Here is a 21,915-nt window from a genome sequence, read left to right on the forward strand (position 1 = left end):
ATTGCTCCTGTAAGTTGCTCTGGAGAAGAGCGTCTTCTAAATGACGCAAATGTTATGTTACTCATGGTTCTAGTTCCAGTTTAGGGTCAGACCTGTGCATGTCTCTGCCTCGTCTGTGTTCACCATGGCCCTGAGACGACAGCTCTGTTGTGCCAGGCCTCAGCCCTGTGGTCGACTGCCTGCATGTTGTTCCATTGTTCTCTCAAGCTCTCTACCAGAGGAGTGTATAACACCCAGTGTCACGCAGGGAGAAATAGAAGCACTAATCTCAGAATGATGCCCTTATTTCCATCATTACAATGAAATGGGAGGGAAAAAATCATGGCTTGGTTATTCCTTTTTTCAGTTGTGTTTTATTGAGCTGGTGTCATCTGTGCCAGTCAGACAGAGCTGGAGCAGGAATTATTTTTATGAAAAAGACAATTACAGTTCAATTACGACATGTAGCCAACATGAGCCTTACTTTAAACATTTTATATTTTTATAAAGAGCAAAACAGAGAGACGTGAGATTAGAGAGCACCTCCTTATTTCTGACAGACGTGAGATTAGAGAGCACCTCCTTATTTCTGACAGACGTGAGATTAGAGAGCACCTCCTTATTTCTGACAGGAGTGTGATGGAGGATGTCTTCACAGGACAGACACACATTATTTCACTTTTATTATCTATTCCCATGCCAATAAAGCCCCTTACATTGAAATTGCGAGACAGAGACGGACAGAGACAGACACAGACAGAGACAGAGAGACAGACGGACAGAGACGGACAGAGACGGACAGACAGACAGAGACGGACAGAGACGGACAGAGACAGACAGACAGAGAGACAGAGACAGAGACGGACAGAGACGGACAGAGACGGACAGAGACGGACAGAGACGGACACTCTTAATGTACTAGTGTACAGCGAGAAGAAAAACGTGACAGCGAGGATTCTCTGGTTCTCCTTTAATACAGTCAACAACAGAAATATACATTATTTACATGCACACAGCGCAAGTTGGGATGGAGTCTACCCTCGGTGGCGCTTTGAAACAGACATACTGCCTGTTCTGAGCCACAGACAGAAAGAAGAGGGAGCAAGTGAAGAGGAGAGAGAGAGAATGACATGAAAAGAGAAGTGAAAGAAAACAACAAAGGAGAGGTACTGAGCAGAAGATAGATATTTTGTCCGACAGTAAAAAAAAGCTACGGATAGAATAGTTGTATAGGTGATAATGAAATTCCAGATGTTAAACAGAAGCTGTAATCCCAGTAGAGGTATATCAAATCAGGAAGTATATCAAAGGATTCACTGGCCCCACTCCGCACGGATTGGTCAGAGTGCATAGTGACCTGGGAGCTGCCGCCAATGGCGTCTCACAGTACCAGACAGTGGTGGGTCTATATAAAGAGAAGCGAGCATGGTGGGACCTGTCCCCCCAAAAAAAAACGGAACATACACTACTGTGCTCAAGTTGAAAACACGTGACTGAATAAAACAATGAATAAATGGATGGATAATGAAGGAACAAATAATGGGAGGTTTACATCAGTGAACCACTACTACCTACCACACCCCTTCTCCCAAATCCCACCCACCAACTACCTCCTCCCCACCCCCAAAACAAGACGGGTAACAAAGGAAACGTCTGATCCCATATGGTATGAAGTAATGTAATATAGGTAATCATGTGTAGAATGCTCAAGTGTGTATGTGAGAGTCTTCAGACAGGGGACAGTGGTATGCCCTTCCCTAATTGTCTTGAGCTCTATAGCATCATCATCCTTATTATTCTCATTATTTCAGGCTACTGCTGAACAGGTGCGACGTGGTCAGTCTACATCTGCATCTCTGATCACCCAGTCTAAACCTCAGAGCCCTGGAGGAGGAGCTGCTGCGTTGCTATTTTCTGCTTGTTTCAGGGTTTTCTTCTCTTCTCTGACAAAGAGGCAGGATCATGGGTTGTAACACATGTAACAGAAACTCCCGGCAAGAAAAACAAACAAAAACAACCCAAAACAAAGAACAGGGAGTACAACGTTATGCACATTATCTGATCTGTCAAACATCATCTTTTAAACCTACGTACGTCATCCCCTCGACACGTTGTGTTAGACCATGAGTACCCCCCTGCCCCCTCCCTGGCCAGTAGAGGCTGCCCTAACCTAACCCCCAGTCCTAACCTTAACCATTAGGGGGATGAAATCATACCTGACCCTAGATCAGCAGTAAAGAACAACTTCCATCTCAAGTTCTCATACCTCTCTGAAACCAATTCTCTCCTCAGGTAAAGGCAGGGTTGTGGTGTACGGGTGGGACGTAGGGGTGTGCTGGGGGATAAGGTAAGGGGTTCTAGTCCCCCTTCTTTTCTGGCTCCTCCTCCTGTTCACGTAGGAACTGGAACACAGAGGAGAAGTCCTTGTTGGCGTAGCCGCGGGCACACATGACACGGTAGATCTGATGGGCCAGCGAGCCCAGGGGGACAGGGGTCTTTGTGTTGGTGGCTGTGTGCTGGGCCAGACCCAGGTCCTTACAGGAGAGAGAGATGGGGATGTTAGATGTGAGTTTATGTGAAGCAGAGTAGACGAGAGAGCACAGAAGGGAGGAATGAGATCAAGAGAGAGATGAAGAGGAATAAAATGAAGAGAAATAAGCAAACCAAAGTTGATAGAGAAAGAAGGAGAGATGAAAAGGGAGGCATAAACAGACAGATGTACAAACACATCCAGTCAGACATAGCCAGCTAGGGTAGAACCGAACAGACCTTGGCCATGAGCGTGGTTCCAAAGCCTCCCTGGTAGTTGTTGCCAGAGGGGACTCCCTCCATGACACCTGGTACTGGGTTATACGAGTCACTGGACCAACACCTGCCTGATGACATGTTCAGGATCTGGGCCAGCAGTTTCGGGTCTAGACCCAACCTGGAACAGAAGAGAGGAGGTTAGTTAAAGAGAAAAGGAGGAAAACAATGGAGAGAGAGAAGGTGTGGGAGTTGTGGAAGGGTAGAAAGGTAAGGGAATGGTAGGTCAAAAATAAGGGAGGGGGGGTGTAGAGGTACAGAGAGAGATACTGGTAGGCCAATAGAAAAACAATGATACTGGTAGGCCAATAGAAAAACAATGATACTGGTAGGCCAATGATACTGGTAGGCCAATGATACTGGTAGGCCAATAGAAAAACAATATTGGTAGGCCAATGATTGGTAGGCCAATAGAAAAACAATGATAGTGGTAGGCCAATGATACTGGTAGGCCAATAGAAAAACAATGATACTGGTAGGCCAATAGAAAAACAATGATACTGGTAGGCCAATGATACTGGTAGGCCAATAGAAAAACAATGATACTGCTAGGCCAATAGAAAAACAATGAAAGGAAAGAGAAAACGAGCATGTGAAACAGAGATACTGGGGCTCCTGAGTGGATCAGCAGGGCTTGAGGCGTCACTACAGACCCGGGTTGGATCCCCCCCGGCCGTGACCGGGAGACCCATGAGGAGGTGCACCATTTTTTTTTTGTGCTGCTGATATAGTGATACAGTGATCGAGAGAGAGACAGATGATGTAATAAAAAGAGAGAAAGAGGGAGTGTGAGAGAAAGAGAAAAAGAGAGAGCTGGTGACCCATGTTGAACCCAGAGCCTGTCTCTCTTTTCTCCATCTCTCAGTGTTAATGGCTGGTTAGGTGGAGGACTGGGAAATGCTGCCTAATGCAGTATTGATGTTTACCCCTCCTATCCTTAATCATGCCTCGAACATGGAAGAAAGAGGAGGACAAGTGGTGGCCAAGGAGCACATAAACCTCATTGACACACATACACACTTCCCCAGTCATTTAAAAGCCCTCTGCCTCCAGAAGCAAGGGAAGAAGACAGTACTACGTAGAAGGACCAATAACTACAGGAAATGTCAGAGTGCAGCATGTCACGTGACAGAGGGTTGAGTATTCAGAAAGGAATAAGGTGTGACATCCTCAGGTGAACCAACACACTTCCACGCCACGCCTACACACTACACCTACACATCACACAACGCCACGCGTACACACTACACATCACACCTACACATCACACAACGCCACGCGTACACACTACACCTACACATCACACAACGCCACGCCTACACACCACACCTACACATCACACAACGCCACGCGTACACACTACACATCACACCTACACATCACACAACACCACGCCTACACATCACACCTACACATCACACAACGCCACGCGTACACACTACACCTACACATCACACAACGCCACGCCTACACACTACACATCACACCTACACATCACACAACGCCACGCCTACACACTACACATCACACAACGCCACACCTACACACATCACACAACGCCACGCCTACACACTACACAACGCCACGCCTACACACTACACATCACACCTACACACACACGCACAACGCCTACACACTACACATCACACAACGCCACGCGTACACACTACACCTACACATCACACAACACCACGCCTACACATCACACCTACACATCACACAACGCCACGCGTACACACTACACATCACACCTACACATCACACAACGCCACGCCACGCCTACACATCACACCACGCCACGCCTACACACTACACATCACACAACGCCACACCTACACACATCACACAACGCCACGCCTACACACTACACAACGCCACACCTACACATCACACATCACCTACACATCACACAACACCACGCCTACACACTACACAACGCCACGACTACACATCACACAACACCTACACATCACACCTACACATCACACAACGCCACGCCTACACACTACACATCACACCTACACATCACACAACGCCACGCCTACACACTACACAACGCCACACACTACACATCACACAACGCCACGCCTACACAACGCCACACCTACACACTACACATCACACAACGCCTACACACTACACAACGCCACGACTACACACTACACATCACACCTACACATCACACAACACCTACACATCACACCTACACATCACACAACGCCACGCCTACACATCACACAACGCCACGCCTACACACTACACATCACACAACACGCCTCCACACTACACATCACACAACGCCTACACATCACACCTACACATCGCCACACCTACACACTACACATCACACCTACACATCACACCACATCGCCACGACTACACATCACACAACGCCTCCACACTAAACCACAACACACCTCCACACTACACCACACCACGCCTCCACACAACACCACACCACGCCTCCACACCACGCCTCCACACTACACCACACCACGCCTCCACACTAAAACACTACACCACGCCTCCACACTACACCACGCCTCCACACCACGCCTCCACACTACACCACGCCTCCACACCACGCCTCCACACTACACCACACCACGCCTCCACACCACGCCTCCACACTACACCACGCCTCCACACTACACCACACCACGCCTCCACACTACACCACACCACGCCTCCACACTACACCACACCACGCCTCCACACTACACTACACCACGCCTCCACACCACGCCTCCACACTACACCACACCACGCCTCCACACTACACCACGCCTCCACACTACACCACGCCACCACACTACACCACACCACGCCTCCACACTACACCACACCACGCCTCCACACTACACCACACCACGCTCCACACTACACCACGCCACACCACGCTCCACACTACACCACTCCACACTACACCACGCCCACACTACACCACGCTCCACACTACACCACGCTCCACACTACACCACACCACACTACTCTCCACACTACACCACGCCTCCACACTAAAACACTACACCACACCACGCCTCCACACTACACCACGCCTCCACACTACACCACACCTCCACACTACGCCTCCACACCACGCCTCCACACTACACCACGCCTCCACACTACACCACGCCTCCACACTACACCACGCCTCCACACTACACCACGCCTCCACACTACACCACGCCTCCACACTACACCACGCCTCCACACTACACCACGCCTCCACACTACACCACGCCTCCACACTACACCACGCCTCCACACTACACCACGCCTCCACACTACACCACGCCTCCACACCACACCACGCCTCCACACTACACCACGCCTCCACACCACGCCTCCACACCACGCCTCCACACTACACCACGCCTCCACACCACGCCTCCACACCACACCACACCACGCCTCCACACTAAAACACTACACCACGCCTCCACACTACACCACACCACGCCTCCACACTACACCACGCCTCCACACTACACCACACCTCCACCACACCACGCCCACGCTCCCACCACACACACGCTCCACACCACACCACGCCTCCACACTACACCACGCCTCCACACTACACCACGCCTCCACACTACACCACGCCTCCACACCACGCCTCCACACCACGCCTCCACACTACACCACACCACGCCTCCACACTACACCACACCACGCCTCCACACTACACCACGCCTCCACACAAAACCACACCACGCCTCCACACTAAAACACTACACCACGCCTCCACACAACACCACACCTCCACACAACACCACACCTCCACACAACACCACGCCTCCACACAACACCACGCCTCCACACTACACATCACACAACGCCTACACACTACACATCACACCACACAACACCACACCTCCAGACTACACCACAACACGCTCCAGACTACACCACAACACGCCTCCAGACTACACCACAACACGCCTCCAGACTACACCACAACACGCCTCCAGACTACACCACAACACGCCTCCAGACTACACCACAACACGCCTCCAGACTACACCACAACACGCCTCCAGACTACACCACAACACGCCTCCAGACTACACCACAACCAGACTACACCACAACACGCCTCCAGACTACACCACAACACGCCTCCATACTACACCACAACACGCCTCCATACTACACCACAACACGCCTCCATACTACACCACAACACGCCTCCAGACTACACCACAACACACCTCCATACTACACCACAACACGCCTCCATACTACACCACAACACGCCTCCAGACTACACACTACACATCACACCACACAACACCACACCTCCATACTACACCACAACACGCCTCCATACTACACCACAACACGCCTCCAGACTACACCACAACACGCCTCCAGACTACACCACAACACGCCTCCAGACTACACCACAACACGCCTCCAGACTACACCACAACACACCACGCCTCCATAATACACCACAACACACCAAAGCAACAGAAAAGAGAAGGGGAGAAGTGTTAGTTTCTAAGCGTCTGGGTCTGGTGAGTAGTGCTAGTCGTTATATTGTAACAGTTTTAAAGACAGTGTAAAGTTGGCCACATGAATCCCTGGCAGCCTCACCCTGGCGGAGCTTCTAGGACAATAACTCTTCTGCTCTCAATATCACCATTAAACCATCATGGCTCCTTAAGGACAGAATACGGGCTTCCTAAGCTAGTCCTCCCTCCCTCTTCTTTCCTCGTTCCCTCCCTCCACCTGGCTCTCATTCTAGCATTACTACCACAGTCTTTATTAGTTGTCTACTAACTAATTAAGACTGGGCCATTTACTCTCAACGTATTTTACACTCTCACAAAATGTCTCTCTCCTTTTTTCTCCCTTTCTTTCCTCAGCCTCTCCCGGCTTGGTTTGTAGTTTCTCTCGGTCTCTCCCGGCTTGGTTTGTAGTTTCTCTCGGCCTCTCCCGGCTTGGTTTGTAGTTTCTCTCGGCCTCTCCCGGCTTGGTTTGTAGTTTCTCTCGGCCTCTCCCGGCTTGGTTTGTAGTTTCTCTCGGCCTCTCCCGGCTTGGTTTGTAGTTTCTCTCGGCCTCTCCCGGCTTGGTTTGTAGTTTCTCTCGGCCTCTCCCGGCTTGGTTTGTAGTTTCTCTCGGCCTCTCCCGGCTTGGTTTGTAGTTTCTCTCGGCCTCTCCCGGCTTGGTTTGTAGTTTCTCTCGGCCTCTCCCGGCTTGGTTTGTAGTTTCTCTCGGCCTCTCCCGGCTTGGTTTGTAGTTTCTCTCGGCCTCTCCCGGCTTGGTTTGTAGTTTCTCTCGGCCTCTCCCGGCTTGGTTTGTAGTTTCTCTCGGCCTCTCCCGGCTTGGTTTGTAGTTTCTCTCGGCCTCTCCCGGCTTGGTTTGTAGTTTCTCTCGGCCTCTCCCGGCTTGGTTTGTAGTTTCTCTCGGCCTCTCCCGGCTTGGTTTGTAGTTTCTCTCGGTCTCTCCCGGCTTGGTTTGTAGTTTCTCTCGGTCTCTCCCGGCTTGGTTTGTAGTTTCTCTCGGCCTCTCCCGGCTTGGTTTGTAGTTTCTCTCGGCTTGGTTTGTAGTTTCTCTCGGCCTCTCCCGGCTTGGTTTGTAGTTTCTCTCGGCTTGGTTTGTAGTTTCTCTCGGCCTCTCCCGGCTTGGTTTGTAGTTTCTCTCGGTCTCTCCCGGCTTGGTTTGTAGTTTCTCTCGGCCTCTCCCGGCTTGGTTTGTAGTTTCTCTCGGCCTCTCCCGGCTTGGTTTGTAGTTTCTCTCGGCCTCTCCCGGCTTGGTTTGTAGTTTCTCTCGGCCTCTCCCGGCTTGGTTTGTAGTTTCTCTCGGCCTCTCCCGGCTTGGTTTGTAGTTTCTCTCGGCCTCTCCCGGCTTGGTTTGTAGTTTTTCTCGGTCTCGGGTTTTAGAGAGGTATGGAAATGTGGGATAAGTGATACTGTGTGTTGTTTTTAATGGAAGTCTCAGTCATGATGGCTTTTTCATTGTATGTCTGTATACTGCTGCCCCAATCCTTCACTCCCCCTCCTCTCCTTCCATCGCTCCATCCTGCCTCAGCCGACGCCTCCCTGTCTAAGGGTGACATATGTTTGACATCATCCACCCCCCCTTGGCGCACACACACACACGCACACACACGCGGTCTCTTCCAGTGCCTGTGTTCTGGGTCAGCATCTGAAAAGGTTATTGGCTGCTCTACAATAAAGAGCGTCGGAGCACAGATTGTTTGTTACAGTGGCCAAATACGTTGATTGACATGGAGCTGTTCTCTGTTTAACGATAAATCAATGAACCTCCCTCTCCTATCACACACACCCTATCCTGGTTATTAGCCACGAGCCCTCCTCCCTCTCCTATCACACACACCCTATCCTGGTTATTAGCCACGAGCCCTCCTCCCTCTCCTATCACACACACCCTATCCTGGTTATTAGCCACGAGCCCTCCTCCCTCTCCTATCACACACACCCTATCCTGGTTATTAGCCACGAGCCCTCCTCCCTCTCCTATCACACACACCCTATCCTGGTTATTAGCCACGAGCCCTCCTCCCTCTCCTATCACACACACCCTATCCTGGTTATTAGCCACGAGCCCTCCTCCCTCTCCTATCACACACACCCTATCCTGGTTATTAGCCACGAGCCCTCCTCCCTCTCCTATCACACACACCCTATCCTGGTTATTAGCCACGAGCCCTCCTCCCTCTCCTATCACACACACCCTATCCTGGTTATTAGCCACGAGCCCTCCTCCCTCTCCTATCACACACACCCTATCCTGGTTATTAGCCACGAGCCCTCCTCCCTCTCCTATCACACACACCCTATCCTGGTTATTAGCCACGAGCCCTCCTCCCTCTCCTATCGCAGTCCTGGTTAGTAGCCACGAGCCCCCTGCCTTTCCTATCACAGTCCTGGTTAGTAGCCATGAAACCCCCTGCCTTTCCTATCACAGTCCTGGTTAGTAGTCATGAAACCCCCTGCCTTTCCTATCACAGTCCTGGTTAGTAGCCATGAGCCCCCCTGCCTTTCCTATCACAGTCCTGGTTAGTAGCCATGAGCCCCCTTGCCTATCACAGTCCTGGTTAGTAGCCATGAGGCCCCCTGCCTTTCCTATCACAGTCCTGGTTATTAGCTATGAGCCCCCCTGCCTTTCCTATAACAGTCCTGGTTATTAGCCATGAGCCCCCCTCCCTATCACAGTCCTGGTTAGTAGCCATGAGCCCCCCTGCCTTTCCTATCACAGTCCTGGTTATTAGCCATGAGCCCCCCTCCCAATCACAGTCCTGGTTATTAGCCATGAGCCCCCTGCCTTTCCTATCACAGTCCTGGTTAGTAGCCATGAGCCCCCCTGCCTTTCCTATCACAGTCCTGGTTAGTAGCCATGAGGCCCCCTGCCTTTCCTATCACAGTCCTGGTTAGTAGCCATGAGCCCCCCTGCCTTTCCTATCACAGTCCTGGTTATTAGCCATGAGCCCCCCTGCCTTTCCTATCACAGTCCTGGTTAGTAGCCATGAGGCCCCCTGCCTATCACAGTCCTGGTTAGTAGCCATGAGGCCCCCTGCCTTTCCTATCACAGTCCTGGTTATTAGCCATGAGCCCCCCTCCCTATCACAGTCCTGGTTATTAGCCATGAGCCCCCCTCCCTATCACAGTCCTGGTTAGTAGTCATGAGCCCCCCTGCCTTTCCTATCACAGTCCTGGTTAGTAGCCATGAGCCCCCCTGCCTTTCATATCACAGTCCTGGTTAGTAGCCATGAGGCCCCCTGCCTTTCCTATCACAGTCCTGGTTATTAGCCATGAGCCCCCCTGCCTTTCCTATCACAGTCCTGGTTATTAGCCATGAGCCCCCCTGCCTTTCCTATCACAGTCCTGGTTAGTAGCCATGAGCCCCCCTGCCTTTCCTATCACAGTCCTGGTTATTAGCCATGAGCCCCCTGCCTTTCCTATCACAGTCCTGGTTAGTAGCCATGAGCCCCCTGCCTTTCCTATCACAGTCCTGGTTAGTAGCCATGAGGCCCCCTGCCTTTCCTATCACAGTCCTGGTTATTAGCCATGAGCCCCCTGCCTTTCCTATCACAGTCCTGGTTATTAGCCATGAGCCCCCTGTCTTTCCTATCACAGTCCTGGTTAGTAGCCATGAGCCCCCCTGCCTTTCCTATCACAGTCCTGGTTAGTAGCCATGAGGCCCCCTGCCTTTCCTATCACAGTCCTGGTTAGTAGCCATGAGCCCCCCTGCCTATCACAGTCCTGGTTAGTAGCCATGAGGCCCCCTGCCTTTCCTATCACAGTCCTGGTTATTAGCCATGAGCCCCCCTCCCTATCACAGTCCTGGTTAGTAGTCATGAGCCCCCCTCCCAATCACAGTCCTGGTTATTAGCCATGAGCCCCCTGCCTTTCCTATCACAGTCCTGGTTAGTAGCCATGAGCCCCCCTGCCTTTCCTATCACAGTCCTGGTTAGTAGCCATGAGGCCCCCTGCCTTTCCTATCACAGTCCTGGTTAGTAGCCATGAGCCCCCCTGCCTTTCCTGTCACAGTCCTGGTTATTAGCCATGAGCCCCGACTGCCTTTCCTGTCACAGTCCTGGTTAGTAGCCATGAGCCCCCTGCCTTTCCTATCACAGTCCTGGTTAGTAGCCATGAGCCCCCTCCTTATCACAGTCCTGGTTATTAGCCATGAGCCCCCTGCCTTTCCTATCACAGTCCTGGTTAGTAGCCATGAGGCCCCCTGCCTTTCCTATCACAGTCCTGGTTATTAGCCATGAGGCCCCCTGCCTTTCCTATCACAGTCCTGGTTAGTAGCCATGAGGCCCCCTGCCTTTCCTATCACAGTCCTGGTTAGTAGCCATGAGGCCCCCTGCCTTTCCTATCACAGTCCTGGTTATTAGCCATGAGGCCCCCTGCCTTTCCTATCACAGTCCTGGTTATTAGCCATGAGGCCCCCTGCCTTTCCTATCACAGTCCTGGTTAGTAGCCATGAGGCCCCCTGCCTTTCATATCACAGTCCTGGTTAGTAGCCATGAGGCCCCCTGCCTTTCCTATCACAGTCCTGGTTAGTAGCCATGAGGCCCCCTGCCTTTCCTATCACAGTCCTGGTTAGTAGCCATGAGCCCCCTGCCTTTCCTATCACAGTCCTGGTTATTAGCCATGAGCCCCCTGCCTTTCCTATCACAGTCCTGGTTATTAGCCATGAGCCCCCCTCCCTTTCCTATCACAGTCCTGGTTAGTAGCCATGAGCCCCCCTGCCTTTCCTATCACAGTCCTGGTTATTAGCCATGATTCCCCCCTGCCTTTCCTATCACAGTCCTGGTTAGTAGCCATGAGCCCCCCTGCCTTTCCTATCACAGTCCTGGTTAGTAGCCATGAGCCCCCCTGCCTTTCCTATCACAGTCCTGGTTAGTAGCCATGAGCCCCCTGCCTTTCCTATCACAGTCCTGGTTAGTAGCCATGAGCCCCCCTGCCTTTCCTACCACAGTCCTAGTTAGTAGCCATGAGCCCCCTCCTTATCACAGTCCTGGTTATTAGCCATGAGCCCCCCTGCCTTTCCAATCACAGTCCTGGTTATTAGCCATGAGCCCCCCTGCCTTTCCAATCACAGTCCTGGTTATTAGCCATGAGCCCCCCTGCCTTTCCTATCACAGTCCTGGTTATTAGCCATGAGCCCCCCTGCCTTTCCTATCACAGTCCTGGTTAGTAGCCATGAGCCCCCCTGCCTTTCCTATCACAGTCCTGGTTAGTAGCCATGAGCCCCCTGCCTTTCCTATCACAGTCCTGGTTAGTAGCCATGAGCCCCCCTGCCTTTCCTATCACAGTCCTGGTTAGTAGTCATGAGCCCCCCTGCCTTTCCTATCACAGTCCTGGTTATTAGCCATGAGCACCCCTGCCTTTCCTATCACAGTCCTGGTTATTAGCCATGAGCCCCCCTGCCTTTCCTATCACAGTCCTGGTTAGTAGCCATGAGCCCCCTGCCTTTCCTATCACAGTCCTGGTTATTAGCCATGAGCCCCCCTGCCTTTCCTATCACAGTCCTGGTTAGTAGCCATGAGCCCCCTGCCTTTCCTATCACAGTCCTGGTTATTAGCCATGAGCCCCCCTGCCTTTCCTATCACAGTCCTGGTTAGTAGCCATGAGCCCCCCTCCCTATCACAGTCCTGGTTATTAGCCATGAGCCCCTCTCCCTATCACAGTCCTGGTTAGTAGCCATGAGCCCCTTTCCTATCACAGTCCTGGTTAGTAGCCATGAGCCCCCCTGCCTTTTCTATCACAGTCCTGGTTAGTAGCCATGAGCACCCCTCCCTATCACAGTCCTGGTTATTAGCCATGAGCCCCTTTCCTATCACAGTCCTGGTTAGTAGCCATGAGCCCCCCTGCCTTTTCTATCGCAGTCCTGGTTATTAGCCTTAATGCCAGTGTTGTTCTTTAGCGGTGCTGTCAATTTTCATGGAGAAGAGGACATGTCACCCTTTAACAGGATTGACACACACACACACACACGGCAGAGCAATGCCATCACAGTTAAAAGCGAAACAAATGCTATAGCTATGAAAAAGAAAACAGTTGAGACAAAAGGTAAAACGCTAGAAGGGGGGCTTGTTGTTGTGTCATGTGCAGCAGGTGGAGGTAATTGATGATATTAACTGTCTGGTTCATTACCATTAGCTTTAATTTCTTCTCTAAACTACAGGAGAGGACGCACGCTCAACATTTATTATTAGACAGGTAACAAGTCCATCTTTAATCTCTTGAACATATGCTCTCCACACACACACACACACACACACAGAGAATGTAACTGTATATGTATTTATGCCTCCTCCTCTCCTCAGCATCCTCATTAAAAGCAGGGCTGCTCCTCAGACAGACTGTTAGATAGGAGCCAGAGAAGAAACAGACCAGAGGGAGTGGGGGATGGAAAGAGAGCACAAGAGAAAGAAATGGATAGAAAATAAATGTTACAAATATATATAAAGAGAAAGGGAAACATAGGGAGGAGAAACTAAAGGGAGAGAGAAAGAAAACCTGAGAGGGAAAAAACAGAGACTATGACAAAGGTAATGTGGTTATAATTGTAATTCAGGGCCATTCTCTGATCTAAGGGAACGTCATGCTCTGTCAGAGACGGGCCCAACCTTCCATCTGAAATCAACAAATTAGCTATGTGGATGGGACAGGCAGCGTGCGCGCGTGTGTGTGTGTGTACGTGTGTGTGCGTGGACAGGTATTGGAAAGGGCAGCTCTAGCAGGCCCTACTCCAGCATGATAAAATGTTATTACCTTTTTCCTTTAAATTGGATCTGAGCATGTGTGTCTCAGTGTCTGTCTGTGTCCGTGTGTACTCCATGTACGCGTGTTTGTAGTCTGCATGTGTATGTGTGTGGGTAGGTGTGTATGTGTGAGGGTAGGTGTGTAGGGGTAGGTGTGTATGTGTGAGGGTAGGTGTGTATGTGTAGGGGTAGGTGTGTATGTGTGAGGGTAGGTGTGTATGTGTGAGGGTAGGTGTGTATGTGTGAGGGTAGGTGTGTATGTGTGTGGGTAGGTGTGTAGGGGTAGATGTGTAGGGGTAGGTGTGTATGTGTGAGGGTAGATGTGTGTGTGTGGGTAGATGTGTATGTGTGTGTGTGTGTGTGTGTGTGTGTGTGGGTAGATGTGTAGGGGTAGGTGTGTATGTGTGAGGGTAGATGTGTGTGTGTGTGTGGGGGGGGGTAGATGTGTAGGGGTAGGTGTGTATGTGTGAGGGTAGATGTGTGTAGGGGTAGGTGTGTAGGGGTAGGTGTGTAGGGGTAGGTGTGTAGGGGTAGGTGTGTAGGGGTAGATGTGTAGGGGTGAGGGTAGATGTGTAGGGGTGAGGGTAGATGTGTGTGTGTGTGGGTAGATGTGTAGCGGTAGATGTGTGTGTGTGTGTGAGGGTAGATGTGTAGGGGTAGGTGTGTATGTGTAAGGGTAGATGTGTGTGTGTGTGTAGATGTGTGTGTGTGTAGATGTGTGTGTGTGTGTGTGTGTGTAGATGTGTGTGTGTGTGTGTGTGTGTAGATGTCTGTGTGTGTAGATGTGTGTGTGTGTAGATGTGTGTGTGTGTGTGTAGATGTGTGTGTGTGTGTGTGTGTGTAGATGTGTGTGTGTGTAGATGTGTGTGTGTGTGTGTGTGTAGATGTAGGTGTGTATGTGTGAGGGTAGATGTGTGTATGTGTGTGGGTAGATGTGTAGGGGTAGGTGTGTATGTGTGAGGGTAGATGTGTGTGTGTGTGTGTGTGTGTGTGGGTGTGTGTGTGTAGTGTGTGGGTAGATGTGTAGGGGTAGGTGTGTATGTGTGAGGGTAGATGTGTGTGTGTGTGTGTGTGTGTGTAGATGTGTGTGTGTGTGTGTGTGATGTGTGTGTGTGTGTAGTGTAGTGTGTGTGTGTGGGTAGATGTGTAGGGGTAGGTGTGTATGTGTGAGGGTAGATGTGTGTATGTGTGAGGGTAGATGTGTAGGGGAAGGTGTGTATGTGTGAGGGTAGATGTGTGTATGTGTGAGGGTAGATGTGTGTGTGTGTGTGTAGATGTGTAGGGGTAGGTGTGTATGTGTGAGGGTAGATGTGTGTGTGTGTGAGGGTAGATGTGTAGGGGTAGGTGTGTATGTGTGAGGGTAGATGTGTAGGGGTAGATGTGTGTGTGTGTGTGAGGGTAGATGTGTGTGTGTGTGTGAGGGTAGATGTGTAGGGGTAGGTGTGTATGTGTGAGGGTAGATGTGTAGGGGTAGGTGTGTATGTGTGAGGGTAGATGTGTGTATGTGTGAGGGTAGATGTGTAGGGGTAGGTGTGTATGTGTGAGGGTAGATGTGTGTGTGTGTGTGAGGGTAGATGTGTAGGGGTAGGTGTGTGTGTGTGAGGGTAGATGTGTGTGTGTGAGGGTAGATGTGTAGGGGTGTATGTGTGAGGGTAGATGTGTAGGGGTAGGTGTGTATGTGTGTGTGTGTGTGTGTGTGTGGATAGCTTTGTGTGTAGCGGGAACAGTGGTGTGGGGTGTAAATCTGTGTTGCTCTTTTAATGCCTCCATATTTCAGAGGCCTCTAGTGTGGGGATTTATGCCCCTCTGTCTCCCCACAGACAAATCAGCTGATCTAATACAGCTGCACTACAACAGTAAAATATCCAGCACACAGGTCCAGGTGGTGACCTGGTAAAGACATGGTCAGGTACATATCACAGTGAGACACTGAAGGTGAATAGAAGTGACTCCAACAGATCTAGGCTGGCTAACTAGTGGACTCTACCTGATTCCGAGGTTCATGGTCTCTGCAGTCCCGATCATCCCAATCGCTAACAGCATGTTGTTACAGATCTTCGCTGCCTGTGAGACAAAAAAGCGGAATTATTCAAATATGTTTCTGTGCGAGTGACCAAGTGTACAATAGTGTTTGAGTGTATGAAAACGGTACATTTGTATGCAAATTTGTAAGTACACTAGAGTGTGTTAGTTACCTGTCCTGTGCCGACCTGTCCGCAGTACACTACGTTAGCTCCCATACAGGTGAGGAGTTCCTGTGCTGCAGTGTACTCCTCCTCAACCCCTCCTACCATGAAGGTTAGCTTAGCCAAGCTGGCTGCTCCCACACCTACAACAGATAATACATGGTCACTACACACTAGTGTTGAACGATATACTGAAACGTCTGTACTCTTTAGATACTAGAACATGAAAAGCAGTCCAGTAGTGGAATCGGTACTTCCGTCTCACGGAGCATGTCCATCAGAGCAGCCGATGTCCACTTATAGCATGAGCGTGCCTGCTCCAATCATTCCACACAGACGTTAACACACTTCAAATTGCGACACGGCATATAGAAATGCTGAAACTTAATTACTGTTCGCAAAACAATGTCCATACAGACTAGAACACTTCACATTGAAAGATGATACTGGTAGCTTCCAGCTAACTTTCCTTGCTAGCTTACAGCTGAAGCGAACATCAAATCATTACCCGAGTACTTTGTGATAACATGCAGAACCATAAATCAAAATAGGCTGATTTCAAAGCTGATTGACAGCAAAACTTTCAGTCAGTCTCACACATCTCTCCCAAAGATGATTTAGTTCCTAAATGTGTGTGAATACTGGGCTCTGATTGGCCATCTTGCCTTGAATGACGTCATTACAGATCAAATCAAATTCCATCGGTCACATACACATATTTATCACGTTATTGGACACACACACATATTTATCACGTTATTGGACACACACACATATTTATCACATACACATATTTATCACATGTTATTGGACACATACACATATTTATCACATGCTATTACATACACACACATATTTATCACATGCTATTACACATACACATATTTATCACATGTTATTACACACATACACATATTTATCACATGCTATTACACACATACACATATTTATCACATGTTATTACACACACACATATTTATCACATGTTATTACACACACACACATATTTATCACATGCTATTACACACACACACATATTTATCACATGTTATTACACACACACACATATTTATCACATGCTATTACACACATACACATATTTATCACATGCTATTACACATACACATATTTATCACATGTTATTACACACATACACATATTTATCACATGTTATTACACACATACACATATTTATCACATGCTATTACACACATACACACATTTATCACATGCTATTACACACATACACACATTTATCACATGCTATTACACACATACACATATTTATCACATGCTATTACACACATACATCACATTTATCACATGCTATTACACACATACATCACATGTTATTACACACATACACATATTTATCACATGCTATTACACACACATATTTATCACATGCTATTACATACACACACATATTTATCACATGTTATTACATACACACATTTATCACATGCTATTACACACATACACATATTTATCACATGCTATTACACACATATTTATCACATGTTATTACACACACATATTTATCACATGCTATTACACACACACACATATTTATCACATGCTATTACATACACACACATATTTATCACATGCTATTACATACACACACATATTTATCACATGCTATTACATACACACACATATTTATCACATGCTATTACATACATACACATATTTATCACATGCTATTACATACACACACATATTTATCACATGCTATTACATACACACACATATTTATCACATGCTATTACATACACACACATATTTATCACATGCTATTACATACACACACATATTTATCACATGCTATTACATACACACACATATTTATCACATGCACACACATATTTATCACATGCTATTACATACACACACATATTTATCACATGCTATTACATACACACACATATTTATCACATGCTATTACATACACACACATATTTATCACATGCTATTACATACACACACATATTTATCACATGCTATTACATACACACACATATTTATCACATGCTATTACATACACACACATATTTATCACATGCTATTACATACACACACATATTTATCACATGCTATTACATACACACACATATTTATCACATGCTATTACATACACACACATATTTATCACATGCTATTACATACACACACATATTTATATTTATCACATACATATTTACATGCTATACACACACATATTTATCACATGCTATTACATACACACACATATTTATCACATGTTATTACAAACATACACATATTTATCAGATGTTATTGCGGGTGTAGCAAAATTCTTGTTTTCCTATCCTCAACAGTGCAGTAACATCTAACACACACATATCTAAAAAAGTTCAATAATGTCATTAATAAATAAATAAATATTAGGATGAGCAATGTCGGAGACCGGCGTGTGGGTGTGTGTACCAGCACACACACAGTACCAGTAAAACTTAACACACCTAATCATTCAAGGGTTTTTCTACATCTGTACCTTTTTCCACATTGTAGAATAATAATGAAGACATCAAAATGATTAAATAACATGTATGCAATCAATAAGTAACCAAAAAAAGTGCTAAACTAATTCAATATATTTGAGATTCTTCAAAGTAGCCACCTTTTGCCTTGATGACAGCTTTGCACACCTCTGGCATTCTCTCAACCAGCTTCATGAGGTAGTCACCTAGAATGCATTTCAATTAACAGGTGTGCTTTGTTAAAAGCAAATATGGAATTTCTTTCCTTCTTAATGCGTTTGAGCAATCGGTTGTGTTGTTACACGGTAGAGGTGGTAAACGACCAAGTCCATATTATGTCAAGAAGGTCAGTCAATCTGGAAAAATGAGCACTTTGAAAGTTTCTTCAAGTGCAGTCGCAAAAACCATCAAACACTATGATGAATCTGTAATTAATGTTGATGTTGAGTCAGTCTTAGTCGTGCAATTTTACATGTAACCAAGATGTTTTGTGCACTATTTCTCAAGTGAAAAAATTTGCATGAAAACAAGTCGTCTCTCGCTGAATGACAACAAATACTTAATTGAAGAATCCCTACTGTTCTAATTATTATTATTTTTATTTAACTAGGCAAGTCAGTTAAGAACATAGTCTTATTTTCAATGACAGCCTAGGAACAGGCAGGGGCAGAACGACAGATTTTTACCATGTCAGCTCGGGGATTTGATCTTGCAACCTTTCGGTTACTAGTCCAACGCTCTAACCACTAGGCTACCTGCCACCCCTAGTTGACCGATCGCCGACAAAGGGGTGTCCGAACTTGGGCTTGGCTCAGGAAATAATGTGCACATGAACAGCCATCTAGATACATTGCTAGATGGTTCACCAATGACAGCCTTATTTAAACCCAAAAACATCATGTCAGTCTCATGACATAGTTGCCAGAAAGCGCTCTCAGGACAAGTACACGACTTCTCAATAGCAGTAAGATTATTTTGTTTGGTCTATGGAGCTCAGTGATAGTTAATTTGTAGAGACATCACAATCTTTTCTGCTCTGGGAAAGGGGTGTGTGTGTCTTGATAGGACAGGAGTGTTGAGAGCGGCACACCAGAGGGACGGGGGAGTCTTTAAAAGCCGATTGTCCCCATCATCCTGCACACGACCCCCTTGGGCCTCCATCCTCCTTACGCCACCCCTTTCTCCTTCACACACACACAACTATACCCCACCATCAAAACCAGGCCGACAGCTGTGCCTGAGGCTACCCCCTAGAAACACCCCCCCGGGGGTATCAGTGACAGCCGTGAGGGGTAATTAACTTTACACTTTATCATGTTCAATTAGGCCTCACACACACACTCCCCCATCCCTCCCAGTGCCTGATGGCTTAAGGAGCGTTCCATGTTTTAGCAAGGACCTCTCCACCCCCCAACGGGTCCTGATGACACAGATAGATGACCAGAAACGTGCCAGATTGTTTTTAACAGTTTTATTTCTGTGTTAATCTGAGGCGGAACCCTCGCTCCCAAATCTCATCTGCCACACCTCGGCCCCTTAATATACCATTGATTAACCCCTAAACATACATCTGTGCGCACGAACGCAGGCAAGCAGGCAAGCAAATTGTTGGTAGCTGTAAGTATTCAACGAGCACAACTCTTCCATACTGTAATCCTAGTGATAGGTAAACAAATGAAAAGCACCACCATCATCATGCTGTGCGTGGTAAGTGGACAGGACAGTGTCCCCTACACTGCATCTCACAACACCAAAGGAGCATTACGCCAGGCGACACTGTTAGAGGAGTGTATCAACAGTCTTAGTAATGTGTGTGTGTGTGTGAAATCAGTCTTCAGGGTGCTGTGTAGCTCTAATGAAAGGCCTCTTGATGGTGAAGGCCTAATCATGTTGCTGTTAATAATTAAAGAGGAATTAGGAGGGAGAGAAAATAGCTGAAACTACACAACCAGAAGAAGAGGACAGAGTGGAGGAGAGGAGAGAGATGGGGAAAATAGATTAAACTACACAACTAGAAGAGGAGAGTAGAGGAGAGAGATGACAGAGTGGAGGAGAGGACAGAGTGGAGGAAAGGACAGAGAGGAGGAAAGGACAGAGTGGAGGAAAGGAAAGAGAGGACAGAGAGGAGGACATAGTGGGGGAGAGGACAGAGTGGGGGAGAGGAGAGAAAATAGATGAAACTACACAACCAGAAGGAGAGGAGGAGAGGAGGAATATAGATGAAACTACACAACCAGAAGGAGAGGAGAGAGAGGAGGAAAGGGGAAAAAGAGATGAAACTACACAACCAGAAGGAGAGGAGAGAGAGGAGGAAAGGGAAAAAGAGATGAAACTACACAACCAGAAGGAGAGGAGAGAGAGGAGGAAAGGGAAAAAAGAGATGAAACTACACAACCAGAAGGAGAGGAGAGAGAGGAGGAAAGGGGAAAAAAGAGATGAAACTACACAACCAGAAGGAGAGGAGAGAGAGGAGGAAAGGGGAAAAGAGATGAAACTACACAACCAGAAGGAGAGGAGAGAGAGGAGGAAAGGGGAAAAAGAGATGAAACTACACAACCAGAAGGAGAGGAGAGAGAGGAGGAAAGGGAAAAGAGATGAAACTACACAACCAGAAGGAGAGGAGAGAGAGGAGGAAAGGGAAAAAGAGATGAAACTACACAACCAGAAGGAGAGGAGAGAGAGGAGGAAAGGGGAAAAAGAGATGAAACTACACAACCAGAAGGAGAGGAGAGAGAGGAGGAAAGGGGAAAAAGAGATGAAACTACACAACCAGAAGGAGAGGAGAGAGAGGAGGAAAGGGGAAAAAGAGATGAAACTACACAACCAGAAGGAGAGGAGAGAGAGGAGGAAAGGGGAAAAGAGATGAAACTACACAACCAGAAGGAGAGAGGAGAGAGAGGAGGAAGATGAAACTACACAACCAGAAGGGGAGAAAGGAGAAAGATGAAACTACACAACCAGAAGGAGAGGAGAGAGAGGAGGAAAGGGGAAAAAGAGATGAAACTACACAACCAGAAGGAGAGGAGAGAGAGGAGGAAAGGGGAAAAGAGATGAAACTACACAACCAGAAGGAGAGGGAGAGAGAGGAGGAAAGGGGAAAAAGAGATGAAACTACACAACCAGAAGGAGAGAGAGAGAGAGGAGGAAAGGGGAAAAGAGATGAAACTACACAACCAGAAGGAGAGGAGAG

The 21,915-nt window shown here is 48.0% G+C and overlaps 1 protein-coding gene across 1 annotated transcript in view; it reads right to left on the reverse strand.

Annotated features, from left to right (window-relative positions):
- Positions 1-934: 934 nt before the first annotated feature.
- Positions 935-21,915, reverse strand: part of LOC115131279 (3-hydroxyisobutyrate dehydrogenase, mitochondrial-like) — a 44,040-nt gene continuing 23,059 nt past the window's right edge. Inside the window, exons 5-8 of the mRNA XM_029662860.2 lie at positions 16,234-16,367; positions 16,026-16,102; positions 2,749-2,905; positions 935-2,513 (exon numbers count right to left, since the gene is read on the reverse strand). Coding sequence (XP_029518720.1) covers positions 2,337-2,513; positions 2,749-2,905; positions 16,026-16,102; positions 16,234-16,367 — 545 coding nt within the window. The 3' untranslated portion in view covers positions 935-2,336. The remainder of the gene's footprint in view (positions 2,514-2,748; positions 2,906-16,025; positions 16,103-16,233; positions 16,368-21,915) is intronic.

Source organism: Oncorhynchus nerka, linkage group LG7 (genome assembly GCF_034236695.1).
Source record: "Oncorhynchus nerka isolate Pitt River linkage group LG7, Oner_Uvic_2.0, whole genome shotgun sequence".
NCBI lineage: Eukaryota > Metazoa > Chordata > Actinopteri > Salmoniformes > Salmonidae > Oncorhynchus > Oncorhynchus nerka.